Genomic DNA, 18,911 nt, shown 5'->3' with positions numbered 1-18,911 from the left:
AAAAGCTAGACACCAGAGAATCAAATAACCCTATTAAAAAATGGGGTACAGAGCTAAACAAAACGTTCTCAGTTGAGGAACACCGAATGGCCGAGAAACATCTGAGGAAGTGCTTGACATCCTTAGCCATCAGGGAAATGCAAATCAAAACAACCCTGAGATTTCACCTCATACCAGTCAGATTGGCCAAGATCCAAAACTCAGATGACAGCAGATGCTGGCGAGGCTGCGGAGAAAGAAGAATACTTCTCTACTATTGTTGGGGTTGCAAACTAATACAACCACTCTGGAAATACCTCAGAAAATTGGATATAGTACTACCTGAAGACCCAGCTATTCCACTTCTGGGCATATACCCCAGAGACACTTTGATACACAACAAAGATATATGCACCACAATGTTCATAGCGGCTCTATTTATAATAGCCAGAAGCTTTGAAGAACACAGATGTCCTTCAGAAGATGAATGGATACAAAAATTGTGGTACATTTACACAATGGAATACTACTCAGCCACCAGAAACAATGACTTAACCAAATTCTTAAGAAAATGGCTGCATCTAGAGAATATCATCCTGAGTGAGATAACCCAGTCACAAAAGAACAGACATAATATGCAGTCACTGATATTGGGATGCTAACCCCAGAGGCTTGCACTCCCCCAGAAACAACTCACAGACTGTATGAAGTCCAAGAAATAAAGAAAACAAAAAAAAAAATATTTACAAAACAAGAAGACTTTGTCTATTTCCATGTTGTGTTTTGTTTTGCATGTACCTTACGCTCATTGTAACTATTAGGTTTTCAATGCATACTGTCAAGCCCTTGAAAAAAATCAAGTACTGATTAAAAAATATATTCACATAGTTTCATGTAAAAATTATTTTAATATCTGAAAAAACAGTACTGACAAAAATGTATAATTTTAAGCAAAAAATGTTTAAAATCTGTACATTTATCTTTGTTTTGTAAAATAAAGTTGGTTAAAAAATAATATAATCTAAAATGAATTAAAATAAAATAATAAAAATCTTTCTCAAGAGATTCTCAATACAATCTTGAGAGACAGATTTAGTACCTAACTTGGACAGAGAAAGAACAATGTTTAAGGAGAATGACTAGCATACCAGTATATTTACTACAGCTAACAACATTCTTAATTGTGAAATCGTCCTTTTCTCTCACCCACGATCAGAAAAGATAGTTGTTCCTTTTAGCTAACTTTTTTTACATTTCCCTACTCTTCCTTTTGAATAGTCAATGCAATGATGTAAACAAAAACCAACAACAATTTTAAAAAAAGGAAAATAATTCTTCCAAATCACCTTACACAAATCAGTATGATTAATCCCTCATATTTGAAGCCAGAAAAATCAATTTTCAAAAATACCATTTATCATTTTCTGAATTTGTTTTTCTTCTTTTGGGTCAAAATCACCTGGTTCTATTCACACTCTTTGATTCTCCTCAATTGTCTATTGAAGACTATCCACTTCCTTGCACATGTATCACTGTATATAGTCTCTATTGTTGTAGTCACAGGAGTCACAAGTCTCTGAATGGAAGCACAAACACAAAAGTATCAGAGAGCCCAGGCTGGAGTTTCTCAAAAGCCAAGTAGAGGCCTATGACAAGTCCATCCCTGTGTGTTTGTTATCAAATTTGCAGATTCTGCAGTTTTGCCATAGTTTACCCCCACTTCAAAACAAACAAACAAAACAAAACAAAACAACCATTATGGTCATTAGGAGTCAAGAATCTAGGGTTAGTAGAACTGCCTCAGCTCCAAAGTTTCTAGCAAAGCTAACTTTTATGATGCTGGAACGGATTCTAGCATGTGTGAGCCTAAACTAGGAAGACACCTGAGTATTCCCTGTCTACACATGTTGAAAGCATTATATGAAACAATTTGCAAAGTACCTAGCCAGGTGTCAGTTCTCTGTGAGTGACCATTTGTCTTCCTCTGGCTCCCTTTTTAACCACAATGAAGAGAATGCTCAAAGTTTATGAGCAGGTTTAGGGTCTGAATAGGTGTGCATTGAAACAAGTCAGCAATGAGGTATCTTTGGACACAGGTCAGAACACAGTGAAGCCTTCCTGCAGTGGATTCTATCCACTTCACTCCATAGCTTTAATTTTTATTCTGTTTTATAGAATTATTTTATTATGTGTCCCAGTAATCTTGCTGCTTAAGCTTCTTTGTGTGAAGTGTGAAGTGGATTCCTGCTGTAGGTGCTTCTGAAAGCTTCAGGTTTCAGTTGAAGGCTGGGAATCAGATAAAACAATGGTCACATACTTTCCTGGCATTCAGTTAAAACCTGCAGCTTTCTCCTGCCAGGAACGAGATCCTGAGGGGTTAGACACCAAATCCAATTATTATCATCCAGACTGTCCTGAAGAAACCATTAATATGCCTGGCCAGTGAGACTGTGCAGTATGCAATCCTGAAAAATTCTGAGGTCTCAGTATATCTCAGACATGGAGATGCAGAGTTTGGAGTTTGCCCAGATAGTTTCCTTCTTTGCTTTGAGGATTATAGTTAAGTGATTAGATGAATCTCAGAAGAGACTTTAAACTCTCATATTTTTGAGACGGCTATGGACTATGGATACTTTTGAAGCTGGACTAAATGTATTTTGCATTATAATTAGGTATGGTCCCCTTAGACTCATATTTTTGAACAAACCTATGGGGGCCAAGGAGTGGAATTCCATGGTTTCCAAGGGAGTGGCACTATTTAGAGGTATGGCCTTGAGAGAGTAGGCATGTCCCTGTAGGTGTGGGCTTTTAGACCCTATCCCAATTGCCTGGAAGTCAGAATTCTGCTAGCAGCCTTAAGAAGAATATGTAGATCTCTTAGCTCTTTCTGCACCATGCCTACCTAGATTATGCCATGTTGCTTCTCTGATTATTATAGACTGAACCTCTGAACCTCTAAGCCAGCCCCAATTAACTGTTGGCCTTATAAGAGCTGCTTTGGTCATGGTGTCTGTTCACAGCAATAAAACCCTTACTAAGATATCCAGCTAGCTAGAATCATTGTGTGAGAAACTTATAATTAAAGAGAACCCAGTTAGAAATCAATTGCCAAAAATATGGATACAGACATAGCAAGAATCAGCAAACTGCATTAAAATATTGGTTGTTTAGTTGCAAGCTCAACCAGACACCTACCCAAGTGTGAAGGTAGAAGAGAAGTCTTAGGCTTTCTGAAGCCTCAGAAGTTGACTGAGGACTAAGGAGATACATAATCACATCTTTAGTTCTAAATGATCTTAACATAATCAATAATTAAACAAAACAAATATACATGTGTAGAAAGGAAGGGGTAATAAAACACACATAATTGGAAAAAACATAATGGAGACATTCAGGAACTTCTTTTACATTTTTTTAATAGAACAACTTTATGTTAAAAAACAAAGATAAATTTACAGATTTTAAGCATTTATGCATAAAACTATGCAAATACACTTTTGTCAGTACTTGAGTATTTTAAAGATTTGATAGTATGCATTAAAATCTTACTAGTTACAATGAGCATAGAGTACATGTAAAACAAGATGTAACCTGAAGATAGTCAAAGTTTTCTTGGTGTGTAAAGATTAAGCATAATGGTTTTTTATTTTCATTTTTTTGGCCATTTTTTTTTTCTTGAACTCCATATAGTCTGTGAGTTGTTTCTGGGGTGTTCAGAGCTATCTGGGGTTAGTATCCAATTATCAGTGACTGCATATTCTGTCTATTCTTTTGTGACTGGGTTATTTCACACAGGATGAAATTCTCTAGATGCATCCCTTTTCTTAAGAATTTCATAAAGTCATTGTTTCTGATAGCTGAGTAGTACTCCATTGTGTAAATATACCACAATTTTTGTATCCATTCATCTACTGAAGGACATCTGGGCTTTTCCAGCTTCTGGCTATTATTAATAGGGCTGCTATGTGGTGCATGTGTCTTTGTTGTATGATGGAGCTTATCTGGGGTATATGTCCAGAAATGGAATAACTGGGTCTTCAGGTAGTACTATGTCCAATTTTCTGAGGAATCGCCAGACTGATTTACAGAGTGGTTATATCAGTTTACAACCCCACCAGCAGTAGAGAAGTGTTCCTCTTTCACCGCATCCTCGCCAGCATGTGCTGTCATCTGAATTTTTGATATTAGCCATTCTGGTTGGTGTGAGGTGGAATCTCAGGGTTGTTTTGATTTGCTTCTCAGCCATTCAATATTCCTCAATTGAGAACTTTTTGTTTAGCTCTGTATCCCATTTTTAATAGGGTTGTTTGCTTCTTTGTTGTCTAACTTCTTGAGGTCTTTGTATACCTTGGATATTAGGCCTCCATCAGATGTGGGATTGGTAAAGATCTTTTCCCAAAATGTTGGCTGCTGTTTTGTCTTCTCCTTAGCCTTACAGAAACTTTGCAATCTCATTAAGTCCCATTTGTCAATATTTGACCTTAGAAAAAGAGCACCTGGTGTTCTGTTCAGGAAAATTTCTTCTGTACCTACGTGTTCTAAGGTTTTCCCTATCTTCTCTTCTAATAATTTCAGTGTACCTGGACTAAGGTGGAGGTCTATGATCCAACTGCACTTGAGCTTTGTGCAAAGGAATAAGAAAGGTCTATTTTCATTCTTCTGAATGCTGACTGCGAGTTGGACCAAAACCATTTGTTGAAGAGGCTCTTTTTGTTCCATTGAATGTTTACAGTTCCTTTGTAAAAAATCAAATGACCATGTATGTGCGGGATCATTACTGGATCTTCTATTCTATTCCATTGATTCACATGCCTATCTCTGGTTCAGTACCATGAAGTTTTTAGCATAATTGCCTTGTAATATAGCTTGAGGTCAGGGATGGCGATTCCCACAGATGTTTTCTTGTTATTTAGAATGGATTTCACTACTCTAGGTCTTTTGCTCTTCCAGATGAAATTGCACATTGCTCTTTCCGACTTTATGAAGAATTGGGTTGAAATTTTGATGGGAATTGCATTGAATCTGTTGATTGCTTTTGGTAAGATGGACATTTTTACAATGTTGATATTTCCAATCCATGAGCATGGGGGATCTTTCCATTTTCTGAGTTTTTCCTCAATTTTCTTCTTTAGAGATTTGAAGTATTTGTCATACAGGTCCTTCACTTGCTTAGTTATAGTCACCCCATAGAATTTCACATTGTTTGTGATTATTGTAAAGGATATCTTTTCCCTAACTTCTTTCTCTGCATGTTTGTCCTTTGATTTGTTTGAGTTAATTTTATATCCATCCAATTTGTAAACTTGTTTATCAGCTGTAGACATTTGGGTTACTTAAGTACACTATCTGCAAACAGTGATGTTTTTACTCCTTCCTTTCCAATTTGTACTCCTTTGATTTCCCTTTGCTCTCTAATTGCTCTGGCCAGGCCTTCCAGTACTATGTTGAAAAGGTAGAAAGAGTGTGGACAGCCTTGTCTAGTGCCTGGTTTCAGTGGGATTGCTTCAAGTTTCTCACTGTTAAGTTTGATGTTGGCTATTGGTTTGCTGTATTTTCCTTTTATTATGTTTAGGTATGGGCCTTGGATTCCTGTTCTTTCCAAGACTTTTAACATGAAGGGGAGTTGAATTTTGTTACATGCTTTCTCAGCATCTAGTGAAATGACCATGTGGTTTCTTTCTTTGAATTTGTTTCTATGGTAGATTACATTGATGGATTTCCATACATTAAATCATCACTGCATCCCAGGGATCAATGCTATTGATCATGGTGAATGATCGTTTTGATATGTTCTTGGATTCGGTTTGCAGGGGTTTTGTTGAGTATTTTTCATCAATGTTCATAAATGAGATTGATCTGAAGTTCTCTTTCCTTGTAGCATCTTTGTGTGGTTTAGGAACAAGGGTTATTGTAGCCTCAAAAAATGAGTTAGGTAGTGTTCCATTGGATTCGATTTTGTGGAATAGTTTGGAGAGCATTGGTATTATGTTGTCAATAAATGTCTGATAAAATTCTGCACTGAACCAATCTGGACCTGAGCTTTTTTTGGTTGGGAGGCTTTTGATGACTGCCTCTATTTCTTTAGGTGTTATGGGATTATTTAGATGGCCTATCCGGTCCTTCTTTAACTTTAGTATCTCCTATCTGTTTAGGAATTCATGCATTTTTTCCAGATTTTACAGCTTTGCTGAATATAGGCTTTTGTAGAAGGATCTGATGATTTCTTGATCTTCCGCAGTTTTAGTTGTTATGTCTCCACTTTCCTTTTTAGTTTTGTTAATTTGGGTACTCTCTCTTTGCCCTCTAGTTAGTCTGGCTAAGGGTTTATCAATCTTGTTAATTTTCTCAAAGAACCAGCTCTTCGTTTTGCTGATTGTTTGAATGGTTCTTTTGTCTTCTATATGGTCAATTTCTGCTCTGAGTTTGATTATTTCTTGCCATCTACTCCACTTGGGTATATCTGCTTTTTTTTTGTTTTAGAGATTTCAACTGTGCTGTCAAGTTGCTAGCACTTGAAGCTGGAAGCACTCAGAGCTATGAGTTTTCCTTTCAGTACTGCTTTCATTGCATCCCATAGGTTTGGATATGTTGTGTTTTCATTTTCATGGAATTCTAGAAAATCTTTAATTTCTTTCTTTATTTCTTCTTTGACCATGCTATCATTTAATAGAGCATTGTTTAGTTAGCATGTGAATATGGGCTTTTTGTTGTGTTTTTTGTTATCATAGACCAGCCTTAGACCATGGTTATCTGATAGAATGCATGGGAGTATTTCAATCTTCTTATATCTATTGAGGCTTGTTTTCTGACTGATTATATGGTCAGTTTTTGAGAAGGTGCTGTGAGGTGCTGAGAAGAAGGTGTATTCTTTTGTTTTAGGATGATATTTTCTGTAGATATCTATTATTTCCAATTGGTTTATAACCTCTGCTAGTTTTACTGTGTCCCTTTTCAGTTTCTGTTTCTATGATCTGTCCATTGGTGAGAGTGGGGTATTAAAATCTCCCACTATTATTGTGTTGGCTACAGTATATTTTTTGAGCATTAGTAGGGTTTCTTTTATGAATATGGGTGCTTTTGTATTTGGAGCATATATGTTAAGATTTGAGAGTTCCGCCTGAACAAATTTCCCCTGTAATGAGTAAAAAGTGTCCTTCCTTATATTTTTTGATAACTTTTTGGTGAAAATCCACTTTATTCGATATTAGAATGGTCACTCCAGCTTGCTTCTTGGGGCCATTTGCTTGGATTTTTTCCCCCAAACTTTTACTCTGAGATAGTGTATCTCTTTGTCTCTGAGATGAGTTTCCTGTATGCAGCAAAATGCTGGGGTTTGTTTATGTATCCTATCTGTTCACCTATATCTTTTTATTGGGGAATTGAGTCCATTTATGTTAACAGATATAAAGGAATAGTATGGTGTCACCCTACCCACAGAGCTATTAGTATAGGTCATCTTTAACCAGAATCACCACCACAGCTCCCAACCTTTTTCTATTCCTTCCACCTTCCACAAAAGCTCAGAAATAAAGTAGTGCCAAGAATACCTCTGCATTTTTGCATAATAATTTCATTCCCAGGCCTTTTCTAAGCACTGATAGCTAACTTCCAGGTCACACCACCCCAATTCCAAAAGGTTCCCAATAAGCATATTTTCTGACCTCCAGCTCCTGTAACTCCTCCTCTTCCTCCACTTCATAGGACAGGGTATGGATTTTGATGTCATCCCCTGAGAGGTCAATGAATTTCCCATCGGGGTACTCCAAGCTGTCTTTGGTGGGTGACCGGTCCTCAATGAAGGTGGTCTCACAGCAGTCAGTGGCTACACCATCCCCCCAGGATCGGAGCACACCATCTGAGTATAGGATGATGTTGGGATGATAGTGGGACTCCATGGACTGCTGCAGTGTGTTTGGGTCCAGCAGTTGCTGCAGAGGCTCATTTCTACCTCCTTCTAGGCTGCCTGGTACTGCACTGGCCACTAGCCTGTGGCTCTGGTACTGAGGTGCTGAGTAAACAGACACCAGACCATCCCTACTCTCAGCCATGAAGTTTCTGGTGTTAATTAAACCATTCCTTTTGCCAGCATCACTGATCTTACTGTGTACCAGAACACTCTTCTGCTCAATGATGCCATCCATGGTAGATTCCTTCCCAGCTCGGCGTCAGGCTAGTAGACTGTATTCACAGGTCACACAAGCCCCGTAGGACCCATTTCCCTGAGGAACAGGAAACAGAGAGTAAAAATTACTAAAAAGTCATCACATAGACCTACACTGCATCAGAGTTTACTAGGCATTTGGTATGAATAGTAACTATGGAGGCAGAAAAATACATAGTCCATCCTGTTCTGTGATATTTACAAAGGCCCCATTAGAACAATATCTAGATTAAGCCAGAAATCTATTACCTGCATCTCTATGAAGTCTTTGCTTCCTAATAGTGGAAGCTGCAGAAACTGGATCTACTGCAGCCCTATAGAAGCCCCTGCCTGTCAGCAAACAGAGAAACTCTGAGAAACTTGATCACATTAGCATCCCAGTTGTCTACAAAGAAATACAATTGTTTGTCTGTAATGAGATTGACTCTTCCAAGTATACAACCATTCACTCATGCATGAGAACATATCAAAGAAGACACAGTTAAAAATGATAGCCTGCATTTAAAAAAATTAATGATAAACGAATTAGACTGTAGGTGGACACAGTCCTACTGACGGCATATTTTATGTACATATGAGTGCATTCATGGGTACATAATAGGTAGGCACTGAACTCACTCATAAACACTGACCCCAAATTATTCTCCCTTAGACAATTTTATTATTGAGCCTTGCATAATATAGAAGAAAAGACTGAGAGAGGAAGGAAGAAAGAAGGAAACTGAAGCTTAGGATTCTAAGAAATGTAATGTGTATATTAGAAAAGTAGATGCCATGCAAGCATGAGGATCTGTGTTTGATCCCAAGAACCCACATTAACAAAACAGAAAAAAAATGCCAAGTATGGTGGTACATACCTCTAATTCCAGTACTGCCAAGGTAGAGGCAGGAGGATCCCTGGAGTTGCTGCCCAGTCTAGCTGAATGAGCAAGCTCCAGGTTCAATGACAGACCCTGTCTCAAAAACTAATATGAAAAAAGATTGAGGAAGGCACCTGATGGCAACACCTGACCACCGCACACATATGTATATGTACACATATGCATGAACATGGATACATACATAAAAGTTTCATCTCAGGGTAATCAAATACTAACATTTTCTTTTTTTTTTTTTTGTTTTTCTTATACCTTTGTTAAAAAAACAAATATAAGTACATATTAATAAAAGTATTTTAACGTAAATATATATGAATATATTTTTGTCAGTACTTGTTTTTTAAAGGCTTGATAGTATGCATTGGAATCTTACTATTTACAAAGATCATAAAGTATATGTAAAACAAAACATAACCTGGAAATACTCAAAGTTGTCTTGGTGTGCAAAGATTAAACATAATGATTTTTAACTACCAAAACTTTCCACAAGGCTATCTTCTTAGCTCTTGAGATATTAATGATTTAAAAGCTATGTGCACCCCATTCTGAGAGGGTGCTATACACTTATTGTTTTCTTTTTTCTGAGGACTGAGGCTTCCACTTTTTAGCCTTTCTTTCTTTCTTCTTTCTTTCTTTCTTTCTTTCTTTCTTTCTTTCTTTCTTTCTTTCTTTCTTTCTTTCTTTCTTTCATTTCTTTCTATCTTCCTTTCTTTCTTTTGTTTTGACCTTCATATGGTCTGAGTTGTTTCTTGAGTATTCAGAGATTTCTGAGGCTAGTATTCAATTATCAATGACTGCATATTGCATCTGATCTTTTGTGATCTGAATACCTCACTCAGGATGACATTTTCTAGATACATCCCTTTTCCTAGGAATTTCATAAAGCCATTGTTTTTAAAGCTGAGTAGTACTCCACTGTGTAAATGTACCACAATTTCTGTATCCATTCATCTACTGAAGGACATCTGGGTTTTGTCCAGCTTCTGGCTGTTATAAATAAGGCTGCTATGAACATGGTAGAGCATGTGTCCTTATTGTATGTTGGAGCATCTTTGGGGTATATGCCAAGAAGTGGAATAACTGGTTCTTCAGGTAGTACTATGTCCATTTTCCTGAGGAACTGTCAGACTGATTTCCAGAGTAGTTGTCCAGCTTACAACCCTGCCAACAGTGGAGGAGTGTTCCTCTTTCTCTGCATCCTCGCCAGCATGTGCTGTCATCTGAGTTTTTGATCTTAGCCATTCTTACTGGTGTGAGGTGGAACTTCAGGGTTGTTTTGATTTATATTTCCATGATGACTAGCTATGTTGAGCATTTCCTCAGGTGCTCCTCAGCCATTTGATATTGCTCAATTGAGAATTCTTTTGTTTCGCTCTGTAGCCTATTTTATAATAGGATTGTTTGATTCTTTTGACTAACTTCTTGAGTTCTTTGTATATATTGGATATTAGACCTCTATCAAATGTAGTATTGGTAAAGATCTTTTCTCAATCTGTTGGTTGATGTTTTGTTTTCTTGACAGTGTCCTTAGCCTTACAGAAACTTTGTAATCTCATTAAGTCCCATTTATTGATTCTTGATCTTAGAGCACAGGCCATTGGTGTTCTGTTCAGGAAATTTTCTCCTGTGCCTATGTCTTCTAAGGTTTTCCCCACTTTATCTTCTAATAGATTCAGTGTACCTGGTTTTATGTGGAGATCTTTGACCCACTTGTACTCGAGCTTTGTACAAGGAGATAAGAACGGATCTATTTTCATTCTTCTGCATGCTGAATGCCAATTGAGCCAACACAATTTCTTGAAGAGGCTGCCCTTTTTCCATTGAATGTTCTCAGTTCCTTTGTCAAATATCAAGTAACCATATGTGTGAGAGTTCATTCCTGTATCTTCTATTTTGTTCCATTGATCTACCTGCCTATCTCTGTACCAGTACCATGCATTTTTTTTAACACAATTGCTTTGTAATATAGTTTGATGTTAGAGATGGTGATTCCCACAGAAGATTTCTTGTTGTTGAGAATAGATTTCATTATTCTAGTTTTTTTTTGTTATTCCATATGAATTTGCAAATTGCTCTTTCCAAATCTATGACAAATTGGGTTGGAATTTCCATAGGGATTGGATTGAATCTGTAGATTGCTGTTGGTAAGATGGCCATTTTTACAATGTTTTTCCTTGCAATCTATGTGCATTGGAGATCTTTCCATCTTCAGAGATCTTCTTCAATTTCCTTCTTCAGAGATTTGAAGTTCTTGTCATACAGGTCCTTCATAGGCTTAGTTAGTGTCACAGCAAGGTATTTCATATTGTTTGTGAGTATTGTGAAGGCTATCTTTTCCCTAATTTCTTTCTCCGCATGTTTGTCCTTTGAATAGAGGAAGGCTACTGATTTGTTTGAGTTAATTTTGTATCCAGCCACTTTGCTGAAGTTGTTTATAAGCTGTAAAAGTTCTCTGGTGGAATATTTGGGGTCACTTAAGTACACTATCATGTCATCTGCAAATAGTGATATTTTTACGTTTTCCTTTCCAATTTGTATCCCTTTGATTTCCTTTTGCTGTCTAATTGCTCTGGCCAGTACTATGATGAATAGGTAGGGGGAGAGTGGGCAGCCTTGTCGAGTCCCTGATTTTAGTGGGGTTGCTTCAAGTTTCTCACCGTTTAGTTTGATGTTGTCTATTACTAACATTTTCTATAACATTTAAGTATTTTCTAATTATGGATGTTTGATTTTATGTGGTAGCAAATACAGTATCTAAAACTTCACTCTGACTAAAGGAAGAGTGGTGGAGTAGACCTTTGTGACTAAAAAAATTCTGAGATCAGATTCAAATTCTTAAGCATATGCATTGAGAAATAATAAGAGCTATTAATATGGAATCATGTGCAGTTTAAGAATGTTCACAATGCATCATTGCCTCTGCTTATTTGGTTTTGATATGTGTATCTATGGAGATGTTTTAAAATTTGAGAACTAAAATATTGAGTTAAACTAGTTGAAGAGAGATTTTACAAGGTAACCATACTACACCAACATACCAAGAGTAACATGTTTGAGGACTACCTCTATGTCCCACATAGTTCAGGAAAATACAATGTGTTTCTACAATATCTTTGTGCCAATCTTTCTCCTTTTACAATGTAGACACTGGCTCGCCCTTCAATGGATTACTATGCTCTGATGGGTGTACCAGCAAGCCTAGAAAAATCTTGAAGATTCAGTCTTAGCCAGAGTTTCTTGTGCCCAGACCTTATAAATACCTTTCTAGCAGATACTGATAGCATTTTTTTCAAATTCAGCATTTTTCATTGAATTGTATGCTCTTGGACAACCAGAAGTAACTTTTCTATTGGATGGCGAGCTTCTATCCCCTGTTCTTGACTTTTTCTTTTTTTCATTTGTTATTTCTATTTCGTTCTTCTGGCCAATTTGATAGCTGCTGAGGTCATCATGATTCTACCCAGACACAAACTTAAGACCAAGGAATCAGCAGCACATTTTCTCTTTCTTGAACTAGATATAAAACCAGCCATCAGGTACTTTGTGTTGACTGTGCATTAGCGGTGGGATTAACATTAAGGTTGAAGGACTTATGGCTTCATTTCTTTTAGAATCCATGTAGTTTGCTGCTCATACATATAGCAGCCTCAGAGCAACCTGAGAGTTGGTAAGAAATATAAGGGCTGAGGTATTGCTTGGGGAAACAGAGCATACTTAGTACACATTGGGTCCTGGGTCCATGTCCTCCTCCACACATGCACACAGGACAGCTGAACAGCAAAGGCTGATGCAGAAAATGTACCTCTTGAAGCACAATCTGCATGCCTGGACATCCCAGTCTGCATATGAAGGCTTAAGGCTTGGTGAGGCAAGCAGTAAAAGGCATACAGTATTCCACAGCAGTGTTACTATGAGACAAGTTGCTTGGTTTTAGAGTTGATTATTTATTCTCATTTTGTGTTATTGTTTTATTTTGAGATTATAACATAATTACAATATTTTTCTCTTCCCTTCCCTTTCTCCATGCCGTCCTATACATTTCTCCAACTCTTCTTCAAACGAATGGCCTCTTTTCTATTGTTATTGCACACACACACACACACACACACACACACACACACACACATGTAAATGCTTCCTAAAAGCCACTTATGTGTAAAAAAGTTATGATGAGGCAAGCTAAGGAGTTTCCTCCAGTGCCTGGTTGATTTCACAGAAGGAACTTCTCAGTTCTCCTTACTACATAGGGCACAAAACTATTTGTTGGCAAGACTCAGTTTAATTTCTCCAGTCCTCTGCCACAGGCTCTTTGTGTGTGGCACACTGGTTGAGAGTCAGAGGCACAGTTCAGAAAAGGCAAACTCAAAATACAGCTGGTTTAACTCCAGTTTCTAAGTTTAATGAAGCAACTATTTGCCTGAGACTTTTTTGAAGAATCATTGGAAACTGTTATGAGTTTTCTGCCCTAGAAAACCACCAAAATAAAATGTAGCAAAGGGCAAATATATATATACCCAAGGGGGCTAAGGCAGACAGAGCTCTTGTCTTCTTTTCCCTTTTTCTTGAGTTCCAAGCTTATTTGGTTATTGATTCTTGATGTTTCTACATTTGTTAGTCTACACCTAGATTCTCTCTCCACAGAGACTCAGTTCACCCTGCCCAACTGATCGGGTGAAATTTTATTTACAAATCGAGAAATGTGTTACTGTGTGCTCCTGTTGCTGCCCTGTATGAATGGAAACTCTGTGTGTTCCTCTCTATCTTATTCTGTCTGTCTCTATGTCTCTCTTTGATTGTCTCTGTCTCTGTCTCTCTCTTTCTCTATATCTCTCTCTCGTGTGTGTGTGTGTGTGTGTGTGTGTGTGTGCATGTGTGTGTGTTGGGAGTTACTTTTTATTCATCAAAGCATAATTAATAGGCAAGATGTTTATAAAAGGTCTCTAGATTTACTCATGTTGGCAAATTAAAAATAAATACCTAAATATTTGAGGTCATGGCCAATCAAGCCAACAATTTCTCCCCTAAGAACTAAGGGCATAAAGTTCTGCTGTCTGCAGATCTTCTGAGTAACTATCTTTTTCAAAAATCAAGTGACCACATATTTGAGGGCTCATTTCTGGATCTTCTATTCTATTCCATTGATTCACATGCCTATCTCTATACCAGTACCATGCAGCTTTTAGCACAATTCCTTTGGAATATACCTTGAGGTCATGGAGGGTGATTCCCACAGATGTTTTCTTGTTGTTGAGGATGGATTTCACTATTCTCAGTCTTTTGATATTCCAGATGAAATTACACATTGCTCTTTTCAACTCTAGTAAGAAGTGGGTTGGTATTTTGATGGGGATTGCATTGAATCTGAAGATTGCTTAAGGTGCCATGGCCATTTTTACAATGTTGATGCTTCCAATCATTGAGCATGGGAGATCTTTCCATTTTCTGAGATCTTCCTCGATTTCCTTCTTTAGAGGTTTGAAGTTCTTGTCATACAGGTCCTTCACATGCTTAGTTAATGTCACAACAAGGTATTTCATATTTTTTGTGACTATTATGAAGGGTACCTTTTCCCTAATTTTTTTCTCCACATGTTTGTCCTTTGAGTAGAGGAAGGCTACTGATTTGTTTGAGTTATTTTTGTATTCAGCCACTTTGCTGAACTTGTTTATTAGCTGTAGGAGTTCTCTGTTGAAATTTTTGGGGTCACTTAAGTACACTATCATGTCATCTGCAAAGAGTGATGTTTTTACTTCTTCCTTTACAATTTTTATCCCTTTGATTTTCTTTTCCTGTCTAATTATTTCGGCCAGGACTTCCAGTACAATGTTGAATAGGTAGGGGGAGAGTGGACAGCCTTGTCGAGTCCCTAATTTTAGTGGGATTGTTTCAAGTTTCGCACCATTAAGTTTGATGTAGGCTGTGGGTTTGCTGTATATTGCTCCTCTTATGTTTAGGTATGGGACTTGGATGTCTTTTCTTTCCAAGACTTTTAACATGAAGGGTTGTTGAATTTTGTCAAATGGTTTCTCAGCATCTAGTGAGATGGCCATGTGTTTTTCTTCTTTGAGTTTGTTAATATGGTAGATTACATTGATGGATTTCTGTATATTAAACCATCCCTGCATCCCAGAAATGAAGACTACTTGATCATGGTGAATGATTGTTTTGATGTGTTCTTGGATTTGGTTTGCAAGGATTTTTTTTTTTTAGTATTTTTGCATCAATATTCATAAGCGAGATTGGTCTGAAATTCTCTTTTCTTGTAGGGTCTTTGTGTAGTTTAGGCCTGAGAGTTAATGTGGGCTCAAATAGAGTTAGGTAGTGTTCCATCTGATTCTATTTTTGTGGAATTGTTTGGAGAGTATTGGTATTAGTTCATCAATAAATGACTGAAAAAATTCTGCACTCAACCCATGTGCATCTGTGTTTTTCTTGATTGTTAGGCTTTTGATAACTGTTTCTATTTCTTTAGGTGTTATGGGATTATTTAGATGGTTTACCTGGTCCTGCTTTAACTTTTGTATCTGGTATCTGTCTAGAAAGGCATCCATTTCTTCTAAATTTTCCAGCTTTGTTGAGTATAGGCTTTTGTAGTAGGATCTGATGATTTCTTGAATTTCCTCAGTTTCAGTTATTATATCTCCACTTTCCTTTCTGGTTTTGTTAATTTGGATACTCTCTCTTTGCCCTCTACTTAGTCTGGCTAAGGGCTTATCAATCTTGTTGATTTTTTCAAAGAACCAGCTCTTGGTTGTGTTGATTCTTTGAATGGTTCTTTTTGTTTCTATTTGGTCTATTTCTGCCCTACTTTGATTATTTCCTGCGTCTACTCCTCTTAGGTGCGTCTGTTTCTTTTTGTTCTAAAGCTTTCAACTGTGATGTCAAGTTGCTAGTGTATGCTCTCCCCAGTCTCTTTTTGGAAGCACTCAGAAGTATGAATTTTCCTCCCAGTACTGCTTTCACTGCATCCCATAGAAATCTAAGGTATGTTGTGTTTTCGTTTTCATTGAATTCTAGAAAATCCTTAATTTCTTTCTTCATTATTTATTTGACCCTGCTATCATTTAGCAGAACATTGTTTATTTTCCATGTGCATATGGGCTTTTTATTGTCTTTGTTGTTATTATGGACCAGCCTTAGACCATGGTGATCTGAATGTATACATGGGAGTACTTCAATCTTCTTCTTTCTATTGAGGCTCATTTTGTGACCAATTATGTGGTCAGTTTTTGGGAAGGTGCGGTGAGGTGCTGAGAAGAAGGTATATTTTTTGTTTTAGGATAATATGTTCTATTGATATCTATTAATTCTAGTTGATTCAAAACCTCTGCTAGTTTTACTGTGTCCCTGTTTAGTTTTTGTTTCCATGATCTGTCCATTGGTGAGAGTGGGGTATTGAGGTCTCCCACTATAACTGTGTTGGGTGCAATGTATTTTTTGAGCATTAGCAGGGTTTCTTTTATAAATATGGGTGCTTTTGTATTTTGAGCATATATGTTAAGATTTGAGAGTTACACCTAGACAAATTTCCCCTTTAATGAGTAAAAAGTGTCCTTCCTTATATGTTTTTGATAACTTTTGGTTCAAAATCTACTTTATTCGATATTAGAATGGCCAGTCCAGCTTGCTTCTTGGGGCCATTTGCTTGGATATTTTTTTCCCCAAACTTTTACTCTGAGATAGTGTATCTCTTTGTCTCTGAGATGAGTTTCTTGTATGCAGCAAAATTCTGGGTTTTGTTTATGTATCCAGTCTGATCACCTATATCTCCTTATTGGGGAATTGAGTCCATTTATGTTAATAGATCTAAAGGAATAGTGGTTACTGTTTTCTGCTTTTTTTGCTTTTGGAGGTAGCATTGTGCCTGTGTGCCTTTATTCTTTTGGGTTTCTTGCTTAGGAGTTTTCTTGTTTTTATTAGGGTGTAGTTCCCCTAATTGTATTGGGTTTTCCACCCAAAATTTGTTGTAGTGCTGGGTTTGTGGTCAGATATTATGCAAATTTAGTTTTGTCTTGGAACATCTTAGTCTCTCCATCTATGGTGATTGAGTGTTTTGCTGGGTATAGCAGCTTGGGCTGACACTTGTGTTCTCTTAGTGTCTGCATGATGTCTGTCCAGGATCTTCTACCTTTCATAGTCTGTTGACAAGTCGGGTGTGATTCTGATTGGTCTGCCTTTATGTTACATGACCGTTTTCCCTTACTGCTTTTAGTATTCTTTCTTTGCTTTGGGCACTTGGTGTTTTTACTATTATGTGTCGGGAGGAATTTCTTTTCTGGTCCACTCTATTTGGAGTTCTGTAAGCCTCTTTTATGCTCATGGTCATGTCATTCTTAAGGGCAGGAAAGTTTTCTTCTACGATATTATTGAAGATATTTATTGCGCCTCTTATATGATATTCTTCGCCCTCTTCTATTTCTATTATCCTTAGGTTTGGTGTTCTCATTGTGTCCTGGATCTCCTGGACATTTTGGGTTAGGAGCTTTTTGGTTTTTGCATCTTCTCTGACTGTTTTGTCTATGTTTTTTTTTGCACCCGCGTTTCTCTCTTCCATCTCTTGTATTCTGTTTGAAATGCTTGCATCTGTGACTCCTGATTTTTTTTAGGCTTTCTACCTCTAAGATTGTCTCTTTTAGTGTTTTCTTTATTGTGTCCATTTCTGTTTTAAATTCCTTCTTCCATTCCTTCATCTCTTTGGTTCTGTTTTCTTCTAGTACTTTGAGATCTTTGAGTGTTTTTCTTTTTCTTTTTTAAAAGCTTCTTATTCTTTATGCTTTTCCTCCCGTTCTTGTTTAAGGATCTCTTAAGTATGATTTTATGTCTTAGTCTTCTTTTTCTGGAGTGTTTGGCATCCCGCTGTTTGCTGTGATAGGAGAGCTGGGTTCTGGTGTTGCCAGGTTTTCTTGGTTTCCTTGGGGTACATTCTTTTGCTTTCCTCTTGCCATCTTTGTTGGTCTTTTTGTCAGTGATTGGTTCTTGCCTCTTGTATCTGGTCCGTGTCCCTGTTTCTATGCATGTTTCTGGTGGCATTTGGCCTGAGCACTTGTTCTGCTTGCATAGGCTGCCGGCTAGAAACACACAACTCCGAAACAGGATTCCTGCTCCTCTGAATCAGTGGGGGGGGGGGGAGGTGAACTTTCTGCCCATTCGGTATTGATCTCTCTGCTCCCCAGCTACTCAGAATGCCTTTTCACCAGGCTTGTGTCCCTGGATCTCTGCTGTTCCTGGTGGCAGATGGCCTGAGCACCTGTTCTGCACCCAAGAGCAGCCGGCTGGAAACAGACAGCCCAATGCAGGGTTCGTTCCTGGTTCTCTGAACCAAGCAGGGTGGGGGGTGGCACTTTCTGTGCACTTGGCAGAGATCTCTCTGCTCCCCAGCTACTCAGAATGCCTTCTCACTAGGCCTGTGTCCCTGAATCTCCCACTGATCCAGTTTTTGTTCCTCCCCAAGATACAGCATTGATCTGTTCATGAGAGCAGAGCCCCTGTAAACTAAATACCTTCCTCTAAGCCTGGTCTGTTAGTGGCATCTCAATACCTCCATAAAAGGATCTTTGCAAGGACTTCCATATATGGATCTTTGGGAGAATGAACCACATTCAAACTCTGCACTGCCAGATCTCTAGTTTATTTAAGGTTGATGATATCTAAAGTCCATAGATGTACTCATTTTAGAAGCTTTTTAAAGCAGAATAGAAACTACCAGTCAGCAAATAAGAATCATTTCAGTGCAAGTGAAAACCAATATTTAGTTGAGGACAAGAGGCTTCAAAGTGTCACAGTCAGTTCCTCAGAGCACAGTTAGACTCAACTACCAACGCAAACTCATCTGTAAAAGGATCAAAATGGGTAATGTAGATTATCTCTCAGTAGCAGGTAAAAAAGGAAGTGGC

General features: G+C 37.7%; 1 protein-coding gene across 1 annotated transcript in view; it reads right to left on the bottom strand.

Moving 5' to 3' along the window:
* SYNDIG1 (synapse differentiation inducing 1) overlaps positions 1-18,911 on the bottom strand; it is a gene marked incomplete at its 3' end in the record, with an annotated part of 191,806 nt that overhangs the window by 91,976 nt on the left and 80,919 nt on the right. The window contains exon 2 of the mRNA XM_080931011.1: positions 7,641-8,198. Within this exon, the coding sequence (XP_080787137.1) occupies positions 7,641-8,120 (480 nt within the window). The 5' untranslated portion in view covers positions 8,121-8,198. The remainder of the gene's footprint in view (positions 1-7,640; positions 8,199-18,911) is intronic.

The sequence above is a fragment of the Micromys minutus genome, assembly GCF_963924665.1.
Source record: "Micromys minutus genome assembly, chromosome: 17".
Classification (NCBI taxonomy): Eukaryota; Metazoa; Chordata; class Mammalia; order Rodentia; family Muridae; genus Micromys; species Micromys minutus.
The sequence above is the reverse complement of the archived record's forward strand: the minus strand, read 5'-3'. Positions and strand labels throughout refer to the sequence as shown.